Below are 24,533 nucleotides of genomic sequence, written 5' to 3'. Positions count from 1 at the left end.
CTTACTGATAAGAACTTGCAACTTCTTGTGGATTAAATTAAGAAGGAACAAAAGTTTTGGAATACAAGAAGAGAGAGATAGAGAGAAAGAAGAGAAAATGAGAGAGAAGACATGAATGAAGAAGAATTTTGTATACATTAGAATAAAATCCCTTTACATCTATGTTTCACATCCTTTATAGGTAACTTACCAACTAGCAATACATTCCCACAATTTGTTTTACAATTCTTAACTACCAATAACTAACTTGACAATTACCATAGCCATATCAACATTGAAACTAACTTGACAACCAACACTGCCACATCAACACGTCTCTAACTAACTAAACACATATACAAGGTAAGGAAATTGGTGCTAGAGGTTGTAGAGGGACTCCCAAGTAGCATCTTCTTTGAACTGGCCTTACCATTGAACTAAGACTTCAATGATAGACCTATGCTAAAGCACTACAGGAGGCTCTGAGTTAAGGACACTAGCCAGGGACGGACCTACAATGCCCCCCCCCCCCGAATTAAAAAAAAAAAAAAACCTAGTATACCCAAATGCAATCTGAAAAAAAACCCACAAACTCTCATCCAAAAAAAAAAAAAAAAAAAAAAAAAAAACGACAAATTAAAAACTACAAAATAAAAATTAAATATAGACTGAAAACCTAAATAACAATTCTCAAATTTTTACCCTAACCTCACTCTTCCTCTACTCAACCTCATCAATGCCTCCAATCTTCATCACTACTGCTATTGTTCTACTCCTCCTCATATCAGATCTGAACTGTTGCTGCTACTGCTCCTCCTCAGATCCAGACTGTTGCTGCTGCTGCTCCTCCTCAGATCCTTTGCTATATTGCTTTGCCTTATCCGATTAGCCCTTTGCCCTCTGAGGTTTTTTATGAATTGTGGTATTTGACTATTGTGTTTGTGAGTTGTGGCTTTTTAACTGGTGTGTTGTGTCTCTCAACTACTTTGTAATTGTGGCTTTTGTGTGGATCGGTTTCAATGTTTGTAAATTGTAATTTTTTTTTTTTTTTTTTGGTTTTACTTTTATCTAGTTTTGTGAATCTGTGAGACTAGTGTTTGCTAAGTCATTAGTGACTTTTTTGTGAGACCAATTGACCAAAGTCTTTGGTCTAATTGTTTTGGTTTTATCAAAAATTTTGTCTTTGTGACTTTGTCCCTTTGTGTGATATGGCTAATATTAGTAATATATATGAACTTGTGAACTTTGTCTTTGTCAGTTTGTGTGATGTGGCTAATATTAGTAATATATATAAACTTGTACTTTGTCTGTTTGTGATTATTTTGGTTTTAGATTTTTTCTTTTTTTTGGGGGTTGAGAAGTCCCCTTTTATTTTAGTTGGTGTATAGAACTACGAAATATGGAAATAATGAAACATTTTTTAAAAAAAAATTTGTAGATCATGAGTAAGTCCACTACAATATTAAATTTTTTTCAAATGAAAAAATCTGATGATTTTCTAATGGACTCTATGATTTTGTACATTGAGAAGGAGATTACTTCAAAATTTGGTACAGAATCAATCATAGACGACTTTCGAGACTTAAAAGAGCGTCGAGTTCCATTTTGATAAATGTGTTGAAATGTTTAAAAAATACTTTTTTTGTATGTTATACTTTGTCAACATTTTTATAATATCAAATGTTTAAGAAACACTTATTTTATATGTAGTATTTTGTTGAATATGAAATAAATGTTAGTTTTTATTTTCATAAAAAAAATAAAAAAATAAAAATTGTTTTAAACTTTGGCTCCCCCTAGGTTCAAATCCTGGTTCCGTCCTTAGACACTAGTAGAGTCAACAGGTGAAAGAGTAGAGATAAGAACCACATTTTAAGTTTCAAACAAGAAACATGAAACATTTGGATGAATCAAATAACCATCAGGCAAAGCTAGCTTATAAGTCACATGTCCCACCTTAAGCCTAGTGCTGTTTATAAGGTTTATAAAGTTGTAATTTACAACTATGTGTTTTGTTGACTTTAATTCCGTGCCAAAATTTGATTGTAATTTTATTCAATCTTTTATATCCTTTATTTATTGTGGGATTTAATTGTAAGGGTTGTGTGATATAGAGGAAGTGTGTGAAGACTCAAGCAATTGAAGATAGAAGAGTTTTCGTGGGTAGCTTGCGACTAAGCATCTTGCGAAATGATGCATGTTCCCTTCACATGATTGGAATGCAAAAAGTCTGGACAGATGAAGATAGCTGTGTTTCGCGAGTAGCTTGCAGGTAAGGCTTTCCCGCGAGACACTTGCGAAATATTCTATTTTGCCAGACTGTGCTATCTGATATACACTTTCTGTATCCACACTATATATACCCACATTACCCACAATTGTTGAGGAGTGCTTCTGAGAGAAAATTCTAGCCACAAACCTTGAGAGTTGGAGATTGTTATACCCATATATCTCTACACATTTTTCTTGTGGATTTTCCTTAACTCCTACCTCTCCATTTTTATATCCTTGAGAGGTTGATAGCCCAAATACTTACCACACCTTTTCAGAGTGTTCAGTGAGGTTTTGGTGCTGCTGGAAAGCATTGGAAAAAGCCAAGGATGGCAGATGCAACATGGAGCTTGTTACGGGATCTGGAGAACTAAACAAGACACGGTTTCGAAAAGTCTTGTTGGAGTAGGAGCTTGGAGGGTTTAGGTACATCAGGTAGATTATACTTGGAGAGTCTCTTGCTGACCCATGTATCCCAACTAATTGTCTAATGGATCAATTACCGCTTGGAGGGCGGCGGAGAGGTTTTTCGCCGAGTTCTTCGGTTTCCTCTTCAATAACACATCGGCGTGTTATCTAGTGTTTGCATTCTTCTTCCCTACTCTATTTGCTTCCTTATTACTGCTGTGTTATATTGAATATAGCTTAGAGTAGTTTATTTGTTCATCCACCCGCTTTTACTATATTCCGCACTTAATATAAGTTAGAGTAAAATCTATCGAGCCGTAGTTTTTAACTTGGGGTCTAAACAACTCTTGTGTTTTCACACATTTTAGAGCATTCAAGGTTAAAGCTTAAGATAAACCCAATCACCAACAACAAAACATTTGTCAGCTCTATGTTGATCATAATGAGCTTTCATTCGAGCTTAAGCAAAAACCAAATTCTGTTTCAAAAGAGAAATAAGATCTTGTCACATTTGCAGCATCTGATCAACTGTAGCCACTTAGGTTGTATGAAGAATATAATCCAAAAATTTAGGAGGAGTGCCATATAAAGCTTCAAAGGGAGTCAGATTAGTTGATGTATGGTAATTGGTGTTAAACCAATACTCAGCTAAGTGAAGCCAATCTGCCCAAGCATGAGGTCTGTCACCAATAAAGGCTCTGAGATATTGCTCTAAACTTCTATTCACCACTCAATTTGGCCATTAGACTGAGGATGGTAAGCTAGAGATATGGCTAACTCAATGCCTCTTAACAGCATCCCTTCACTAACAATGGACTTAGGCAAGCCATGGAGCTTGAATACTTCCTTCATGAAAAATGTAGCTATGTAGCTACCTTGGCAACTATGTAAGGATGAGATAAAGGAATGAAATGGACAAACTTAGTTAGCCTGTCAACCACCATCAATATAACTTCATAGCTGTAAGACTTAGGTAAGCCTTCAATAAAGCCCATATTGATATCAAACCAATGCTTGTCAAGAATAGGGAAAGGCTACAATAGACCAGCAGCTTTGGTAGTGTCCACCTTGATCCTTTGACATTCTTCACAACACAGGATATGACATTGGACATCCTTATTCATTCCTTTCCAAAAAAACCGTCTTCTTTATCTTGTGTAGTCTTTAAATAGCCAAAGTGACCTCTAAGAGGGGAATTATGGATATGATGTAACACCAAGGCTTTTAAAGAGGAGTTGTTGCTAAGGAAGAATCGACCCTTATAGAAAAAAACCCTATTATGCAAAGAAAAACCAGTTGGTGTAGAACTATTGTCTACAATATAATCAAACAAATTTTGGTACTCATTCTCTTGTTTGTAATTGTCCTTCGTCTAGCCAAAAAGGGCAAGGAAATGACATCAAAAAATGAGGCACCAGAATCTGTAGTTAAAGAATTTGAGTCTTCCAATCTTCTATCAATGTCATCAACAGCCTTATTCTCCCTCCCTTGATTATACTCAACCAAAAGAGAATATCTCAAAAACTTAGTTATCCACTTTTGTTGTGCAGGTGTGCCAACCCTCTACTCAAGAAAGAACTTAAGGCTTTGGTTGATGATAAATGGCTTTCCTACAAGATAAGGTCTCCATTTCTTGACTGCCTGGTGATGCAATAAGGCAATATTGTGAGATCCAGGAAGCTAGTGAAGACAAGACTCTAAGAAACTTGTTGGTTGCTGGAGCTTAGAGGGCTCAAGTATTTTGGATCGATTAGGCTTGAATGGTCTCTTTTGTTATTATTGTACTATAACTTATTCACTAGTGGATCATGTCAGCTTGGAGGGCTATAGAGAGGTTTTTACGCCGAGTTCTTCAGTTTTCCTCTTCAATAACACATCACGTGATTTTAGGTTTTCTATTCTTTTCCCTACTACCCTTTAAATTTTAGCATTACATCTTTATATTCATCCATGCACTAGTTAGTAGTCCTGATTGACTGCATATATATTACTTTTATTCCGCATTGTTTAGAGTAGATTAAAAGCAATTTAGCCGTAATTTAAAATTTTTGGTCTAAAATCACTCTAGTAATTATACTAGTGAGCTTTCAATTAGTATTAGAGTGGGTACACTGGTTTTGGTTTAATTACCTAAGTGTGATCCTTAACCCTTTGTTTTAGTTGCCATGGATAATGCTCTATGTGCTTCTTTGCATGTTGTTGATGATGTTAAATGTAACATGCCATGTGTTTTTGAAAATGCCTCTATGAGTGTTTTTCCTTATGATTGTGATGCCATGTTACATGACTCTTTGGGTGTTTCTAAAACTGTAAATGCCAAACTCTTGAAGAAAAATGCTAAAAAGTTCCAAGAAAAATTTAGTAAGTTTGTCTGTGAAAATGATGTCTTAACCACTAAACTTGATGAATCTAACAAGTTGGTTAAGAAGTATAAGAAACTTGCTAAAAATTCTTTGATAAAGTTGAAAGAGTTTGAATGTTTGAAAAAAGATTTGGATGTTAAACTTTTTTTGACTAACAAACTTGTTGGTGATCTTAAATGTGAAAATGAATCTCTTAAGATGCATGTCAATTGTTTGATTGGGGAACCTACTAAAAATGAAGAAGTTCTTTGTTGCAATCTTATTGTAAAACCCGATTTTGTGCCTGTTGTGAGTTCTATCTCTAATGAGAAATCGTTGTACATACCTCCACATAAAAGGAATCATAACGTGGAGAGAAAGGCTCTTAAGCCAAAACCTTTATTTAGGCCTCATCATAGGGATTTAGACGGATCTAAGTTTGTTCTTACTTGCTACCATTGCGATGAGATTGATCATATTAGACCTCAATGTTCTTTGTTGAAAAGAGAACAAAACCATGTTGCTAGATCCTCCCTAGAAAGCCTAATGGATCTAAACACATTGTTTGTCACCATTGTGGTGCTTTTGGTCATAGAAGACCTCATTGCTCTAAGTTTTATGCTTTTAAAAAACTAAAAGAAAAGAAAAACTTGAGCTTCTTGGAAGCTGTTGAAACAAGTTTTTAATGCTATCACTTCCTTGACTTTGTATATCTCTGGTTTTCATTCTTCCACCCCTCGTCTCACTTCTTATGAGACATTCACTCCAAACGCTCGTTCCGTTTGGGTGAGGAAGGATTCCTATGATTGAACTTATGCTCTTTTGGTCCTTGATCTAAATTTTTTCGATCTTTGTAGGAATTTTTGTGCGTTAGGTGCTTCATTCTCATGCATTTGTGCATAATGCATCTCTTTATATGCATTGTTATTGTTTTGTTCTTACATTTATGCATTTGTGTGAGTAAAAACTCTAAAAACACATAAAAAGTGAAAAAACCAAAAAGTTTGATCATGTTTGTTTAAGCACATATCATGTAAAGTTTGGCCTAGTACCTTCATACTAATGGCATAGTATATTTATGAGTTTAGTCTTGTTATTTATGCACATATATTGAATGTGAGTGAAATCTAGAAATCTATGTTTGATTCTTGTAAATAGATCTTCAAGGTTTTCATATGTGTTTGACCAATCATCTTGATTGACCTTGACATATTCGTAGACTTGTTCTTATATATATCCTCACTTTTTTTCTCAAAAGCTCTTCAAACGTCAATTTCTAAAAGAGAAAGAGTTACAAAAGTCTTTCTTCGAAAACTAGTTAAACTAGGAAAGGTGAAGCAAATTGTATTAAAAAATAACGATGCCAAAGCCAAAGGCTTGTTCTTCAAAGAAATATAAAAAATTTCAAGGCATCTTTGTTAAGTTTTAGACCCCTAGAAAACACAATTTGTTTAACCTAATTTATTGACCAAGTTGTTACTTAAGTTAATTATTCAGATCTAGGTTAAACATTCATCACATGAAATAAACATAGAGGAAAAGTAAATAACACAAGATGTGATGACCTAGGAAAACCAATGAAACAACTCATTTCAAGGTAAAAAAAACCTAGGGGGAACTATCTCAAGAGAAAAATCCACTATATCAAGTTAAGATTTACAATCAAGAATACCAATTCTTAGTAAATCTAACATAGATACTAAACTAGGCTCTGAACTCCATAGACTTCCTTGATCTAGATCTGTTTTCAAATGAACCACCTATTCATGCCTTAATCTTCAATACGCTTGATAGCTAAAGGCTTGGCTGCAACTTTACTTTACCAGTACTAGAATTATGAATTTGATCTCAGATAAGTGCTTGTAGAGTTATAAGGTTACAAAATCTCATAGATCTCACATTAGTAACTCTTAAGACTTGGAAAAATGTGTATTAGAGTTTTCCTTTTATACCTAGCAATGTTAGACTCAAACCTTAAATGTTTCGCAGGATGTTGGGCCTAATTTGAAAATCTGCAGAATCCCAGTTCAATCAGTCGAAGCTCTCTCTTGATCGATCGAGCTCTTCAATTTTTGAATTCTCTTTTCTACAGGTTGTATGTTCTTGAATCTTGACTTGTATCAGCCTGAGCAATGTCTAAATTACTTCAAAGGCCCTAAGATCTAATCCTAGACAAGTTTTTGTTCTCGGTTTGCCAACATACAACATATTTAGAACCTAAACATTTATGACTAAATATTTAGAACCTAAACATCTATGACTAAATATTTAGAACCTAACAATCTTTACTCATAAAGTTTGAGAAATACTATTCAAAGTTTGAAAAAGAAAGCCAAATAAAAAGCTTTAATCAATGTAAACTCTTTTCGTGAGGGGTCATATACATTCATTTCTATGCATGGTATAGGTTTTAACTTAGTGTCATTTGTGTATAACTTGATTCAAATGGATCATTGAAGCTTCATGTTAAAGCTCTCAGACAGCTAGATATTTTTGTGTAACTCTTCTATCCTTCACCCACACTATATATACCTTCATTACCCACAAAATTGTAAGGAGGCTATTAGAAGAAAAACCCTAGAGAAAGGTTTTCACAATACCCACCTTTTAGAGAGAACTACTCATCCTTAAGTGAGAATTCCTTTGTAGTCTCTTTTTCTCCCTTCTCCCATTGTCATACCTTGAAAGGAGATTTTAACCCAACATAACCCACACCCATTCAGAGTGTAGAGAGTGTTTTGGAGCTTGGGAAGCATCGGGTCTTTGCCAAATTAAGCCGGTAAGGGGTGGCACAATCGAGCGGTATTGCGCGATCCAGGAAGCTAGTGAAGACAAGACTCCAAGAAGTCCATTGATAGATGTAGCTTAAAGGACTCAAGTACTTTGGGTAGATTAAGCTTGGAAGGTCTCTTTTGTTATCTTTGTACTCCAACTTAATCACTAGTGGATAATTTTGGCTTGAAGGGCCATGGAGAGGTTTTTATGCCAAGTTCTTCAGTTTTCTTCTTCGATAACACATCACGTGTTATCTTGGGTTTTCTATTCTTTTCCCTACTGTGCTTTACATTTTAGCATTGCATCTTTCTGTTCACCCATGTACTATTTAGTAGTATTAGTTGATTCCATAGCTATTAGTCTTATTTCACATTGTTTAGAGTAGATTAAGAGCAATCTAGCCATAATTTAAAATTTGGTGTTTAAAATCACTCTAGTATTTATACTAGTGAGCTTTCAAAATACACATATAGCCATTACTCTTATCACATGTATTATTTTCTTCCATTCTCTTCTACCTAAACTCACGATCTTTTTGTTAATTCCCTAATTGTCATGTCCAATTTTATTACTTCTACTAGTGTTAGTTTTGGTATTCCTCTATCTTTTGTGGTTCCCTCAACTTAAATTAACTCATTCTTTCATACTGGTGCAATATTAATCGCACTCTTCTGAACATGGACAATTTAGAATTGGATGCACTAGAAGACTTAAATAGAACCTAGGTGATGAGAGCTTGCACATCTACCATAGAGAAGGTTGGAGTAGTCGAAGATCTATACTTGACAAGGATGAATAATAAGACAACCTGTGGTGTAGCAAACTCAAAGTTAGCTAAGGCGGTCATATTCTGAAGTATACAAGCATGAGTACGAAAATGTTCCATGGTGTGTCCCTTAAATTATAGAATTTTTAAATGACATAAATCTTGTAAAAACCATATGATGTGGCACAACCCGTTCTAGCATCAAAGCACTCAAAGTGCCTTTTTCGGACAAAATGACTAAAATGCCTCTAGTCAACCCTAGGTTGACCGAAAGTCAAATTAGGTCAAAATTATCCCAAAACAACATTTTTCATGTTTTTACATCAAACCCGAGCTATGCGGAGATTTTTGTCAAGTTTGACCTGAGGTTGACTTTTAGGGGCACCAAAAACCCTAATTTTGATCTGTATGTCATAATGGGTTGGAACTATCACCATTGCGTAAAATATCAAATTCTCTTTCCAACGACTATTCATGGGTCGAAATTGGAGTTAATATAGTTGAGATATCCTGAAAACCGTAAAAAGTGCATCAACATGCTTCCCAAAGCCACAACTTTTGATCCGATTATTGGATTTTAAATTTCTTTAGTGTTCTAGAAACTAAACATCCAGAGATTTCCAAGGACACCAAGATCAGCTTAATCGGAGTTCGAAAAGGCCTTCAATTATGTGATCAAAGTCCGAACAGAAAAGTAGAAAAAGACGAAACAGTTGATGTCAACCCGGCACACCTTGTAAGGTCGCCGATAGCTAAAAGGTCACTTTTGGCCTATAAATACCCCCAGACCCCCCCCCCTAGATAAAAAAATAAAAAATAAAAAAGATTTTGGCCAGTTTTGGGCATTTTCTAGGCAGATCCTCTCTCTCTCTTTTCCTTTCTAAATTCTCTCCTAAACACATCAAAAAAGGTTTGATTCTTCCTTTCTCACAACAATTAAGAGGTAGTGTTCTTGCTCCCAATCTTCCTCTCCTTGATTCAATACCTTGGATTTGAGGTTTAAGGGTGTGGATGTAGCTTTTTAGCTACAATCCACACCCATTTAATTTCCTTACATATTCTTGCTTTATTTTTCTTCCTAACATGTTTTATAGTTTTTCCAGCATGTTTTATAGATTTCCTAACATGTCTCCTTGCTTTTTTCCATATTTATGCTTAGATCTACATGCCTATGTGTTCTATGCCATGCTTTTGTTTAGATTTGTATCTTTATGTGCTCCTTGCCATGTCTTTGCTTGGATCTACATGTCTATGTGTTCTTTGCCATGTTTATGCTTAGATCTACATGTCTATGTATTCTATGCCACGCTTTTGTTTAGATCTATATCTTTATGTGCTCCTTGCCATGCTTTTACTTAGATCTACATGCCTATGTGTTCTTTGCCATATTTATGCTTAGATCTACATGCCTATGTTTATTGCCATACTTTTGTTTAAATCTATATCTTTTATGTGCTCATTTCCATGTTTTTGTTTAGATCTATTTGTTTATGTGCTCTATGCCATGTTTGTGTGTCTAGATCTATATATTGGTTGCTATGCCATGTGCTTCTACAGCCTTTTTGTCTCTTGTTATATCTCTTTCTTGTGTTTTGGCCATTTTGGTAGGGTGTAGATCTAGATCTTGTGGTCGAGACCTACATCCATACACCTAGGCTCATATCAAAGGATTTGGATCATTTCCTATATACATGTGTATGCTTGCTTGCTTGCTTTTATGCTTTATGTCTATGCTTGCCTCTCTAGATCTAGGTTTTGCCATGCTTTGTTGCCCCTCTCCCCTTCCCCCTCCCCGGGGCTTGTTCTTGTGTGGTTACATCTGCCCCTCTTGTGGTTTGTCTGGGTGTAACCACTTGTGAGAATGCATCCACGTGATGCCAGTTTGCTCAATACATACCCTTTCTTTGCTCCGTGTGATGATATGCTTGCCATGCTTGTTTTGTGCCACCCATTAGGCTTTCTTTGCTTTTTTGCATTTTCACACTCTTGCCTACATGTTCATGCATGCATGAGTCCTTACTTGCTTGTGCCGTCCGTACTCCAATCCAATGAAACTATAGACACTTGATCCAAACCTACATTTGTCCTAAGACACCACCTTTTGCTTGATAACATGCTTGTTTGCCCTTTCATATGCCTAGCAAGTTTGTTTGCCCCGTTTGGCTCTCTTTGTTTGTGTTTCTTTGCATGCTCTCTTTGTCTCCTTTGTTATCTCTTTTGCTTGTCTGCTGGCTTATTTTCCTTGTTTGTCACATGTACATGCATGGAGCGAGGACGCTTGGAGTAGGGGCATGACCCAGAGGAGCGAACAAAAAAGGCAAGGATGCAAGCTTGAAGACACAAGCCCACAAAGGACAATAATCAGCAGATTAGAAGGTCTAGCCTCCCCAAGTGGTTACATCTTTCTTCCTCTCTTTTAAACCTCTTCTCTAGAGCATGTATTAGGATTCCCCCTTTCCTTGTACCCTTTATCTTTCCTACACTTTGCTTGGACCGCATTCCCTAGGTATAGCAATGTCTGCTTTACATTTCTTGTATCTTGCTGGGCCATACCCTTGGGACGTTGGCAATGTTTGTTTTACTTTCCTGCTCCGTGTGATAGCATTGTGCATGATGTATGTATGTATGTGTATGTGTGTGTGTGTGTGTGTGTGTGTGTGTGTGCCTACATGTGTGTGGGTGATTGTGCACTTTGTATGACAGACTCTCTTGACTATGTGAGCGACCCTTTCTAGTCATGAGAGCTCTTGACCTTGTGATGTGGGTATGCGCTCAAAGCATCTGCTGCAAGCGCATATTCATGCCATACTGTGTGCATAGTCACCACAGTGTGATTGTTTCGATCCATGTCACCAAGTGACATTGGTTTCCCTGTGTATACGATGCACATCAACACGCACTATATACATCGACGTGAAACCCTGCTGATGTGCCATAGCACACCAAACGCAAAACTCTGCCGAATTTTCGCCATGAAAATGGGGCACCCTGTTGTCGTATTCTCACAATGAAAGCTTGGTGAGAATGGCATTTTGCGTGGTATGATGCACCTGAGGTGAAGCACTGCTAGATTTCCGCTGCAAAAATAAGATGAAATGCTGTCAGATTTTCGTCGTGGAAATTTGGCATCAATTCCAAATACACTAGGAAATCATCAATTAAGACCACACCCTTTCCGAAACCAAACCTCAAAATCCAAAGCCCCGAGAGCTAATGCTAATAGCTTGCTTTTTATTGCCAATGTTCGAAAATTAAAGTTTTACAAAAACAAAGGACTGTTCATGGATAGGCATTTTGGGGTGTCTAACACCTTCCCCACACGTAACCAGACTTCCGAATTCAAGAATCATGATTTTTTATCCATCCACATTAGATTAGGAAAAATGCCATTTTTCTTAACTAAGGATAGGTAATAAAATCAAATAAAGTTAGGTGACCAATAACACCTTAAAAAAACCTAATGATTGGTGGTGACTTTATCTACCCTTGGTAATTCCCTTAAAAGTGACCCAGATTCTCGTCACACACCAAGGAGGCACTATCCTTCCCTCACAGCACCTGCACCTGAGCCTTCACAAGGGCTCTCCAAGCGAGGGTCGCCGAGATGGGTGGTCGAACCACCGCAAGGCATCAACAATTCTTATTGGATCTCTTGTTATTATTATCTTGGACCAAGTAGGGCCAGAAGATACTACAAGGGCTGTAACAACAGTAGTGATAGAGGCTAGAATAACAAGAACTATTCGTAGAGGAATTGTAAACGAATCTCTTCACGAACTAGCTCATTCATATGTATACCCATTAAGAACTTATGCAAGTGCACTCTTTCATGATGTGAATTGATAATTTTGGCCTCAGATAGAGTCTTGATAATAGGTTTAGATGCTGCTAATTAATCCCAGAGGAAAGGCATTCAGCTATGAAAAGGTAGTATTGTGTTTGCCAAGTTCTTATCAAAGTTGATATAGGGTAACCATAAGTTTATGCTCTCTAGCGCCATCAGATCTAGAATACCGGGAACAATGCATATCCCAATCTTATTTGGATGTGTTCTATCCCCCAAATTCCATTTGAACAGTAGGAGTGGAGGTGTTGCAAAGTCAAGTGATAATTTGATGGTTACAGCCATCCCAATGTTTAAGACAAAGAACATATTCATCAGTTTCACCCTCTTTGCATTCAAGATCCTTGTGTTGCCCAATCACATAAAGGCATAACTTGCAACCTTTAAAAAAGCTACACATGGCTTGGGCCTAGTAAGAGTAGTTGCCGCCGTCAAGGACAACTTGAATTGGAAATAAATCTCTTGTTGCTCCATAAAGAGAGCTCAAATGCAAAAACAAACTTCAAAATGAAATCAGGACGCGAAAATTAACTACGAAGCACCGACACACAAATCAATCCTAGCAAAAAGGCAATGGTCAAAGTCAACGCTAGTAAAAGGTCTAGTCAATACACATGAGTCAAGTTAACGTTTCGGGTCCAAGTTGATGGTTCCGTCTGCTGACATGACACTAGGAGCTGATGTGGATGTAGTTTTGTTGTGGCACAACACATGGCGTATGTGCTAAGGCATACTAGCGTGTATGAGCGCTTGTGGGTGCGTACGGGTGCATAGGCGCATGTGAAGGAACTCTAAAACTACATTTGGTGCGTACGACTGTACGAGTGCTTGCAGTAGTTTTTCGGGCTGACTCTGGGGGGAATGTGTTTGCAACTCTTTGAACTATGGACCCGTGCATGTGTTTGCTTAGGTTGACGCATGTTTGAACTGGGATCATGATGGGAAAAACCTTTGGTGATCCAATCTTGGTTGACAGTGGCGGTGGTTGGCCTTTAACAAAGTCATAAGGCATCTAAAGAAAGACTACCAAGACTGTACTGAAGGATCAAAGTAATGGCTCTAATATTTTGATAAGTTATCGATTGTATCAAAAAATTTAAGTTGACATAAAATTATGAATTTAAACATTCAATTAAAAAAGAATGGGTAATTGTCTCATTTGCTTAAAAGAGTGTGTTGTGTGTAGTATAATTTCTCTCACCTTCCCTTAAAAGTTACCATGACTTTTGAATGGAGTTATAATATACTTTTGTGTTAGAACTCATTCCCCGTGTTTGTTTCTCAAAAAAAGAATGGGTTATTATCTCACATTGCTTAAAAGAGTGTGTTATATATATAGTATAACTTGTCCTACCCTCCCTTAAAAATTCTCTTAACTTTTGAGTAGAATCAGGGTCGGCTGAAGCTATAGGCCACTTAGGCAGTGGCCTAAGGCCCCCACTGATAAAGAGGCCCCAAATAGTAATAATATATTATATAATATTATATAATATCCCATCAAAAAATTGTATAATTTGAAAAAAATTGTCTTAATCTTGAATATTTTCTCACACATGAAACTTATTCCGATATTGATGGCTTAGATTTATTTTCAGAATTAAAAGTTTTAAAAGAAGTTTTGCAAATAAATGAAAACTCTCCAATTAATGTACTAAATTATATAAAGAGGCTAGAATCTTTTCCAAATGCATGTATTGCTTTCAGAATATTACTAACTATACATGTTACAGTTGCTTCCGCATAAATAAGTTTTTCAAAATTAAAATTAATAAAATGCTATTTAAGATCAACTATGTCACAAGAAAGATTAAGTGGATTAGTCATATTACCAATTGAAAAGGAAATGTTAGCGGAACTTGAATGCAAAAATTTAATTAGTAATTTTGCCTCTCAAAAAGCAAGAAAAATAAATTTTAATTGAAAAAAATATATGAATTAATAATTAAATATAATAAAATGCCCCATTTAAAGATTTTGCCTAGGGTCCCCAAATTCATTGAGCCGGCCCTGAGTAGAATTGTGATGTGTCTTTGTATTAAAATCTCTTTCCCTTTTTCTTTTGTGTGTGTATTTGTTTCTAAAAAAAAAAATTAAGGTATGTTTGAATACCGCTTATTTGCTGAAAATTAAAAACTTATTGTTGAAAATACTGCAGCAAAAATAATTTTTAAATAGTATTGTGAGGCCCAAATTTACCTAGTAATTTATGTTTTCTTGACGTTTGTGGGTTCGTAAACAGTACCCATGAGACCCACTAAAAAAATGCAGAAACACGGATTGGGCAAAACAACCAATCCAAATGCACGCTTAATCTAACATTTTATGCCCACACAAAATAAATAAATAAATAAATCAAATGCCAAATTGGTTATATAGCTTTCCATGTCAAAAATCTTTCAAATACAAAATCCTTATTTTATGGTTTTCTAAATCAAAAACCTTTTCAAATATGAAACTCTGATTTCTAGGTTTTCCATGTAGAAAATTTATTGTTTTATGGTTTTCCATATAAAAATTGTGTCAAAGATCAAACTCCGGTTTCCAGGTTTTCCTCCTCAAAAATCATTTTTGAATACAAAACCCTAGTTTTCTAGTTTTTCATATATAAAATCTGTTAAAATGCTGAAAATGATAGTAATAGGGTAATCGTTATGAGGTAGATATTTCAGGGTTCCTAACACCTTTTGAGCACATAAATTAATCACCGAACATAGTTGACGGTTCTTTGACATTTTATTGCCTAAATTAGGATAGGAGACATTACAAACACTTAGTTCAAGGCCGGTAAGTTCTGTACAAAATCTGGTATCAACACCTAACCCACAAAGGGTGTATAAGAGGAATACCCAATGAAGTAATAGTAAAGAGATCACATGGGCAGAAGGTGGAAATTTATTGAGTCCAGCAAAAGAAAAGAACAGTTTAAAGATTTACTAATTGGTTTCGAAATCATATATCAGTTAGAAGAATAATAAGCAAGTGTAAGAATTCCTATTTCGGGTGTCAGTCTCATATTTTTTTGACAATGGTCAGTCTCATATTAATAAGAAAAGAATTAGAGACATGTGGTTGTCCCCATATATAGAGTGGTAGAGTAACATTTTTAATAGATGTGAGAATTAAAAGGCAATTTTTTTCCAAAAGAAAAAAAAAAGTTAGAGACTAAGCTTTGCTTAGTGTATTTGTATGAGAACACTTTTGGATGTATTAGAGAGTTGAGTTTGTTTGTGCTTGTGAAGTATGTAATAGCTTGTGAGTATGATTGTAATATTAATTATTGATAAATTTTTTTTTTCTTGTGTTGGTGACTTAGCGTTTCCTGTGATTATAGATATAGATTTTTCTCAATTACATTACATTTAATGTAGTGTTTCTTGTCATTTACTCCCTCCATCTTAATTTATTTGCCCTGTTTGAAAAGTCATACTTTTTAAAGAAACATCATTTATTATTTTGTCTGTCTTATAAAAATGTATAAATTTACAAAACTACCCCTAAATAAATTTATCAGTTTTTTTTTAAATAGTTATATTTAATGAGGCAACTAAAAAGGTGCCCCAGTTAGATTAATTTTTTAAAATATTTGATAGTTTTCTTTTCAAATAGTTTTGAAAATAAAGTAAGGGTATAATAGAAACATTGGTAAATTAATAACTTTTATTTTTAGAAATAGGACAATATTTTGGGATATCCCAAAATGGAATAGAGAACAAACAAACTGGGATGGGAGGAGTATTATTTTACGTGTTCTCACAATAGACTGGCATTCAAGATTTCGCTGTCACTATACCCATCAATAACAATTAATCGATCTAATAAATTTAAGAAAGATGACTGAGTCCTCTGTTTGATTAATGATTATATACTAATTTAATATGATTTTATGATTTAATGGGAAAAAAAAGTAAGGGGAAAAATGAGTTCTTGAGTTGCATTTTATTTACCTTCTGGAATGGTTTCAGATTTGAGCTGATCATGATTCGGGTGTACTTCATGCTCAAAGACCACCCAAGCAGGGGGTAGATATACGTTAAGAGGTTATCAAAAAAAAAAAAAAAGATATACGTTAAGAGCGCACAAAAGAGTACGCAGGAAGCGAACTCCTCCTCCTTTTGAAACGAACGTATCTCCTATAGTAATTTCAACATCTGCATCAGGTAGATCAAAAGCCAGCAGCTTTAGCAATCATCATATTAGAAAACTAACTTCCAAAGGACAATATGTGAGGTGGGGATCCTATGAGAGGTTGGACACATCACACATGGATCTTATGCATATCAGATTTTCACATGTTACACACACTGTGTAATAAAGTAACATCTCTATATTCAAAAAAATTCATGGATAGCCAGAGCCATGTTTTATTGTCAAACTATCAAATAAGAAGTTCTAAGATATAATTTAAATCAATATCTAGAATTATTTTAATCAAAGTTATCAAGTAATTTCAAACTAATTCAAAAATAAATCAATTACACGCAAGAACGTACTCTAAAATTTATTTTAAAAACCTTTGAACTAAAATAAAAATCTGCAGGGCTAACTCTAATAAATTCATAATAATAAAACCTGGTACCGTTTCTTATAGAATTTATGCCCCAAATTTAAGTTCACTGCAAATACAAAAGTATTAGACCATTCAAACATTCTACTAGTAACAACAAACAAAACAACTACTTGCCTCTTAACATGAGTTCTGAGTGTGAAAATTCTCTTTTTAATTTTAAAAATAAATAACTACTAAAATGATAAACATTTCAGTAACACCCGTGTGATCTAGGGAAAGAGAAAATAAGGCTAAAAGAAAACCCATAGACTGATTAGTTGTTTCTAACTTAGATAACCCAAAGAGAGAAGACTACCTAACGTAAGGATTCCAAGAAGTGGAGGCTTGAAGATTCTTGAGGTAAATATCCTAGAAATTTATTTTTGCTATGTTATACTTAGACCATAGGATAAATTATTTTAGTTTCTTTTTTTAACATTCTTAGTAATTGAATTGATTATGATGGATTTAGGTTATGTTGGAGTGATCTTGAAGAGTTGCAAAATTTTTTCTTTTAGTAAGCATTGAATGAAGTAACTAATCTGATTCTTGGCTAGTCATATTTTTCTTAAAATACAATGTTTGATTTACTAAATATTCCTTTGTTGTCCCTTAAAAAATTTTATTTAATTATTTTAGCTGAGTTGATTTAAAGAAAATAACTAGAAAATTTAACTTATTGAAATATTATATATTTATTTGATTCAGTTGATTATTTAGAAAATTTATATCTCCTAAAAATTTGGATCAAACATGTGTAAATTTCATTTCAAGTCCAATGAAATTTTTGATGTTTTGAAATTCATTGAACTAAGATGATATTGCTACGCCTGTGAATTTTATCCTTTGAATAGTTTGTTTATTTTACTTGTATATATGCTTCATCTATGATCTAGCTAATAGAGAATTTGGTTTACTTACAAAGCTATTGACTTCACCCCTTCTTTCTCTGTTTTAGATATTGAGGAGTAGCACATTTGAGTTGTTGTTGAGGGGGTGTGCGAGAAGAATATTAGGATTTGACATTATTGTTTAGTGACTAATGGAAGAATCGAAATTTGTGTACTTTTCTGTCAATAGCAATATTTTAGGAATTTTTCTTTTAACTATTGATATATCGAAGATTGGCCAATGTTGTCACTTGTTATTGAATTTCTTTTAGAGAATAGTCATTGAACTCTAGTGAACCTTGTGCACTTGTAAAGTAAAATTATGGGTATGTGGCCATTGTCATGTGCCTAACTCATATTTTGAATGGGAGGTGTGACATTTCAAATGAGTTATCTTGAAAGAGAAATAAAATAAAAAGAAAATCAAATAGATATTTTCATGAAGAATATAATTTTTTTACAGTTGAAGTGAGATTTGTTGAGAAATTTTTGTGACTTTTTGTTGTGAACTCTATCATTATTGATTTATAACAGTTTACAATTTCTAAAATAATGATAGAGTTCACAACAAGGCTATAAGCCTATAGCATGTTAATTAAACTTCCTTTAAGATATACAAAAACAACGAGCCTAAAAGAGGAGAGTGCAAAAATAATTAAGGACCTATTTTCCTGAGAAATTTCCCCCCACCAATATAACATGTAACATTACCATATCATCATAAAATTCCATAAATGTATGTAGTCTATACTCTATAATGACAAAGACTTACTACTTGAGTCTTCTAACTTTTTATCAGAAAATAAAAAGACTTACGACTTGAGCGAATGGCCATTGCATGCAAGACATTCATGCCGTCCCTTCCAGCAAAGGAGCATTCTGGAGCAGCACTTAGGATACAAGAAGCAATCTTGTAGAATTTTCTATCCACAGCAAGGAACAGTGCGGATTCCCCAGCGTTATTTATAAACGTACCCAGTTCTGGGTCCTCCTTAATTAGTTCTTCCACAACCTCAGATTTACCATATTGCACTGCGACGTGCAGGGCGGTATCCTTCACCAGATTCACCATGCTCAGAATCTTCCGGCCACCAATTTCAACATCCAAACTTTTGGTATATTCTATAAGGAGCTTTACCATTGAATGACTTCCTACCCTTGCAGCAACATGTAGCGGAGTATTGCCTTTGGAGTTTGTTTGATACAGAAGGCTTGGACGTAATTCAACCATCTTTTTTGCAACCTGGGGACGATTGCATTGCACTGCAACATGAAGAACAGTGCTCTTCTCGGTTGTCACATCGAGAAGGGTATCAGAATTTGTCAATGTCTCAAAGAAACTTAAATCGCCAGAGCTAGCAGCATGATAGAGTTGAGGATTCATTGTGATTCTTATTCTTTAGATTTTGGTTTCCTCTTTTTCGCTTTCAGAAGCTTTGATTGTGGAGGTAACCCACTGCACATATAGACCTATATTCTATAAAGTATAGAGTCAAGCATTAGTATCAATTAGCCAATGTGATACATTTTTACTGTGTGACTAAAAACAAGGGTTCCAGAAACTTAGACAGGGTGGCAAATGTGACAATGGGATATTTTGAAGGCCTTTTTTTATCCTCAGAGTTTTAGATAAGGTACCGTGTGTGTTCCAATTTATTTTTCGTGTCAATTATTAATAAACCAAATTGAAAAAATTCTAATACCACTTTTATAAATAGTTATCAAAAAAAATTAATTACTTTATCTTTTTTAATAAAATATTTTTAAAAATAGTTTTTAATCCAATACGTTAAAACATTTATTAACATTTTTTTTTCTGTTTGTTAAAGGAAATGATTGGAAGAAAAAGAATCAACAAGTCACCTTAAAAGTTATAACAAATAGTGCAGCGGTGAAAGAACTGAATTCGTGAAGCTAGTTGATGTGTTCAACAAAGACTAGCCTACAGGGCCCCAATTGTATGCCTTCACTGTTTTTCCCTGAAATCTTGGTCTAGTATTGGCCCAACATCACAGCAGTAATTTTAGCTTGTGTTGATGAAGGACAACCGTTGTCTATAATTAACCACACATATTTTTTATATACAAAGTCAAGGCCAAAAGAAAATCTTATTAAATTCTAAATTAAATTTCAAATGTAGGCTAATTTTGTGTCATGTGTTTTAAAATATTCTTAATTTTGGTGTCAAAAGGGGACCACAATAATAATACTTACTTACATAAATAAGATCACCTCAATAAACTCTATTTCTCCCCAAATATATATATATATATATATATATATCAATAAACTAGTTATTACTCTAATTAATTTTTATATTAAAGGGTTATATATATAAAAGTGTTGCATTCACAATACTTTCATAAAAAATCATAAGTAGTAAGTTGTTATTAACTCTAATTTGAACTTACCATTGAAATTGTTTTTTTTTTTTTTTTTTTTTTTTTTTTTGGCCACCAATAACAGCTAATAATAACTTATCATTTAAAATTTTGTAAATATTTAACAAATAGATATAGCCTCTCATAACCTGCATTTAGTTGTTCACTCTTAGAAATTCAATTTAGTTTCCCCTTTCTTTCTTTCTTTTTTTTATATATTTATTTATTCATTTGTTTATTTTTTGGGTGGTGCTCGTACCTGTATATCCATGGACAACGTTGACAATAGTGATCTAACATGTATTATAAAAATAATAATAATTATTGAAATCCACAACAATACTAATAGTCTAATGGTAAGGACTAAGGATCGAGTTAGTTTAAGGAAAGAAAAAATTGTTGAAAGCAATTGGTACATAGAATATTATGGGTGATAATTTTTTCCAACTGGTTGAAGAAAACTCGGAAATGTATACAACGTGTTCCTCTTTGTAATTTTATTTTTTATATAATGGTATTTTCATCCAAAAAATTTATTCACATTTCTTTCAAAGGTATGATCATTACTATTGATTTTTAAATTAATTTTTTTTTTTTGAAAGTACAGAGTTTAAGTACAGATTTTGACAATTGTGATTTGTGATATAAAAGAAAGAATATTAAAATTACTACCAATTTTATTATAAAATAAATTTCAAACTCAAATGGTAATAAATGTGATTGGTGACATGTTAACAACATAATAAATAAAGCTTCTTTCTTTATTGAGTTTTAAAAGTTCAATTTCAAGTTAAGAGTCCCTTCAATTATACTCTAATTTTGTATTAGTTATATTTTTATGCAAATCCATTCATCTAAACCTCGAAAATATAAAAGGCTTAAATCAAATTTATTACTCTTTTATGTAATCCTATAAATATGTACAATACGTTACTAGGTAAAAATGTGTGTTTGTATCCTAAATTGTACTCATGCATATGTACAAATTTATAAGCTAGTTTATAGCCTTAATTCCCCTAGTGGGTGAAGAAATATAGACCAATTAGCCTAAAAATAATAGAACACTTAAAAAAGTTATTGAAGACAATAGCTCGTAAGAGGATCCATAAAATTGTTAAAGATTTAAAGATGTGATTGTAAGAGGATCCATATGATTCATGTTACTAGTGGCCAATGTTTGCTTCTATAATTATTTGTTTAGAAAAATGTTTTGTCCACAACACTTTTATAATAAAGCTTAAATAACAGGTTATTAATGACTATTACTAATAGGCAAAAAGGTTATTTCAATGATATGTTCAAATTAAAATTTAAACTCATAACAACTTACCACCTTAAATTTGCTATGAAAATATTATGAACGTAACTAAGAGGTGAAATGTGAAAGGGGGGTGTTGGTTTGGAAGAACGTTCAAAAGCGAGAAGAAATATCAATACAATTTACCACCTAAAATTTATTATGAAAATATTATGAATGTAACTAAGAGGTAAAATGTGAAAGAGGGGTGGGGGGGGGGGGGTGCTGTCGGTTTGGAAGAAGGTTCAGAAGCGAAAAGAAATATCAATACCATTTCCACTGGGCCACCCTTGGGCCTTCACCCTATGCGTTTGAGGCATGTTACTAGCCCAATATAATTTTCCCGTATCCAAGATCCTAATTCTGACAAATCTATGGACCCAAATTATTTACAGTGTGGGCAATCATAGTCATCATAGAGCCCAATACCGTGGAAATCATTCTCATCTTCTCCAAAATGGAGTTGAGAGAAGAGATAGACATCATGCTTGTTCTCTTGTCATAAAGACTCGAACTGCATGCGCACGTACTGGCAATTGTCTAAAATCCGGACTGTCATGCACAAATTTTTTTTGTATTCAGCTGCTTGTGAATCCTTGATGATTGCCTTATACAATACTCCAATTTACTCGCATTCGGTTACTTCAGCAATCAATGACATTCAGACAAATCATCTAAAAGCCGAACAATCCCAAGACTTTAACAACATTTCTTTTTTTCTTTTTTTCTTTTTTTAAATGGAAAAGCAATACTTTCAGACACCCCCAGCCAATTTTTTTTTTGGTGGATGGAGCCATTTGGGCTAATAAACCATAGGCCTTTTTTTGATATACATTATAAGTACAGAACAACATGGGGCCATTACACCTCCTCTTAAGTAGGTAATCATAAATGGAATGGAAGTACTAAATGGAAATTAGAATACGTTCAATCCGTTTGGTTGATTTTGATCCTTGAACTTAGGCAATTTATATATATATATATATATATATAACTTTGAAAAAATCTAATTAAATTCTACAATTGAAGCTAAATTATTTATTTCTAGACAGTTTTTTTTTTTTTTTTGAGAAATATTTTTAGAGACTTTTATTTCTTAATTTTGGAGTCAATTGTGGGACCACATAATAAATATTCATCCAAGTGAGTTATTGAGTACAAAAACCAAATAATCTAGAATAAATGAACTGTAAAAAAAAAAATCAAAAATTAAGAATTAATAAAAAAAATTTAAAATATGGACAATTTACATTTTCTACTTAATAATATTCTTATAAGATTTTTTAAAGAATTAACAAAATATAAAAATGACTAAATATCAATAGTATTTAAATTATATATGTCGGAATTATATTATGAGTTTTAATATATATCTTTTAAGTATATCCATGCATATGCATAGGGATACAAGCTAGTTATACTAACAATAAATATCATCCCAAATAATTTTCAATAATTGTTGAAAAAGTTATGAATGGTCAAAATTAGAATGAATAACTAGAGAGGTAGAACTTAGAAATGTAGAATTGAGTTTGAAAATTATTTTCATATTGTGTAGAAAATATTTTTAAATGCATATTCCAAATCCATAAACCGATTGGACGTTACAATTCAAATTAAATTATATTGAAAATCTAATATAACAATTTTTTTCACAATAGATAGCTTCAAAGTCTAGTCATCCCAAAAAAAAAAAAAAACCAGTAAGTACGTATTATAAGTCATTAAACTAGTGTTGCGTGTTAACTGAGATTGTTGTCGGGGTTTATGATAGATCAAGGGGGTAGAAATTATATCTTTTTATTCACACTATGTTTTGTATTTATAAAGTAAACGTGAATCTATTAAGATAAAATAAAGGATAAATGAAAAAAAGTATAAAAATTGTATCTATTAATTCTTTGAACTAACAATTTAAGACCTTTGAGACAATAGAAAGGATAAATAAGATAAAACCAAGGAAAAAACGTTAATTGAATGAGTCATTTTAAAGATGCCATTAACCATATGAGCATCATAAAAATTAAGGCTTTTTATAACAATTTTTTTTTTTTTTGATACATCGATAATTGAGGGTGGGAGAAATTAAAACCTTAGATGTTTCAGATGGAAAATCAGAAAGTGTCAATAAGCTGAACTACAAAGCTCTTAGTTTTTCTTTTTCTTTAACAATTTAATTAGGCAGTATTGTGGTTTTAAAATAATTTTTGGATGACTAGACTTTGAAGCTATCTGTTATGAAAAAAAAAAAAAAAAAATTTGTTATATTAGATTTTGATTTTTGATTTTTGTCCATCTAATTTTTTATTTTTTGTGGTAAGTGAACTATTGAGTACAAAAATTGAAAAGTTTAAATCCAATTAAATTCTAAATCATATATATATATATATATATATATATATATATAATGAGAAACTATTATATATTTTAGAAATATATAATTTAAAAAATGTGTAATCTAATACTATGTATAATTTGAACCATGTTGTGATGTTTTAATTGTACCCATGCTATGCTAGGAGTTACACAATAGTTTATATAATAACAATAGATAACGATACAGGCAATATTGGTTAAATAGCTTACGATACAATTCAAACACTCTTCACAAAATGGCTTAAACCAATCTCATGTTCTACCTACATTTTTAAAGTTTTCAGTAACTAATTTAACAGAGGTCAAGTATACATATATTTTTAAGAAATGCACACACACAAAGAGAGGAAACGTGATACCTTTGTAAAGAGAGCTTTTAAATAAAGTTTGTAGTGTCCCTCTGTGAAATAGAGTAAATAAACATAACAGAATATTGCCCCTGATACCAAAAAAAAAAAAGTGTTATTGCTTATTGGAAAAGACACTGGTCTCTAAAGTCGTTCTGGTATTTGAATTATACCTGTCCAAGCGGTCAACTCAGTCAAAAGTAGAAAACCATGGAATTGTAAGAAATCCGTATGACTCAGAAAGGGGAGGCTAAAGATTCGAAAAGGGCTGGTGCGGGATTGGGAGTGGGGAAATGAAACACTGCCAGTTG

General features: G+C 33.4%; 2 protein-coding genes across 2 annotated transcripts in view; both read right to left on the bottom strand.

Moving 5' to 3' along the window:
• The window catches only part of LOC115980676 (ankyrin repeat-containing protein At5g02620-like), a 22,380-nt gene extending 6,000 nt beyond the window's left edge, over positions 1 to 16,380 (bottom strand). The window contains exon 1 of the mRNA XM_031102905.1: positions 16,330 to 16,380. The gene's annotated coding sequence lies outside the window, so the exon portion shown is untranslated. The remainder of the gene's footprint in view (positions 1 to 16,329) is intronic.
• Positions 16,377 to 24,533, bottom strand: LOC115979728 (ankyrin repeat-containing protein ITN1-like). The gene is made up of 4 exons (XM_031101791.1): positions 24,396 to 24,533; positions 24,235 to 24,314; positions 18,638 to 19,106; positions 16,377 to 16,533 (listed from the first exon to the last, which is right to left on the bottom strand). The coding sequence occupies exons 3-4, from the start codon at positions 19,050 to 19,052 to the stop codon at positions 16,427 to 16,429; spliced, it is 522 nt and encodes a 173-aa protein (XP_030957651.1). The 5' UTR covers positions 19,053 to 19,106; positions 24,235 to 24,314; positions 24,396 to 24,533; the 3' UTR covers positions 16,377 to 16,426.

Source organism: Quercus lobata, chromosome 3 (assembly GCF_001633185.2).
Source record: "Quercus lobata isolate SW786 chromosome 3, ValleyOak3.0 Primary Assembly, whole genome shotgun sequence".
Lineage (NCBI taxonomy): Eukaryota > Viridiplantae > Streptophyta > Magnoliopsida > Fagales > Fagaceae > Quercus > Quercus lobata.
Note: the sequence above shows the minus strand (reverse complement) of the source record. Positions and strands in the feature narration are given on the sequence as shown.

Excerpts from the sequence above, each read along its gene's own strand:
- LOC115979728 (XM_031101791.1), bottom strand. The coding sequence starts at position 19,052 with ATGGTTGAATTACGTCCAAGCCTTCTGTATCAAACAAACTCCAAAGGC. Across the intron at positions 16,534-18,637 it reads AATGGCCATTCGCTCAAGTC|ATGTTGAAATTACTATAGGA; the intron begins GTAAGTCTTTTT and ends TACCTGATGCAG.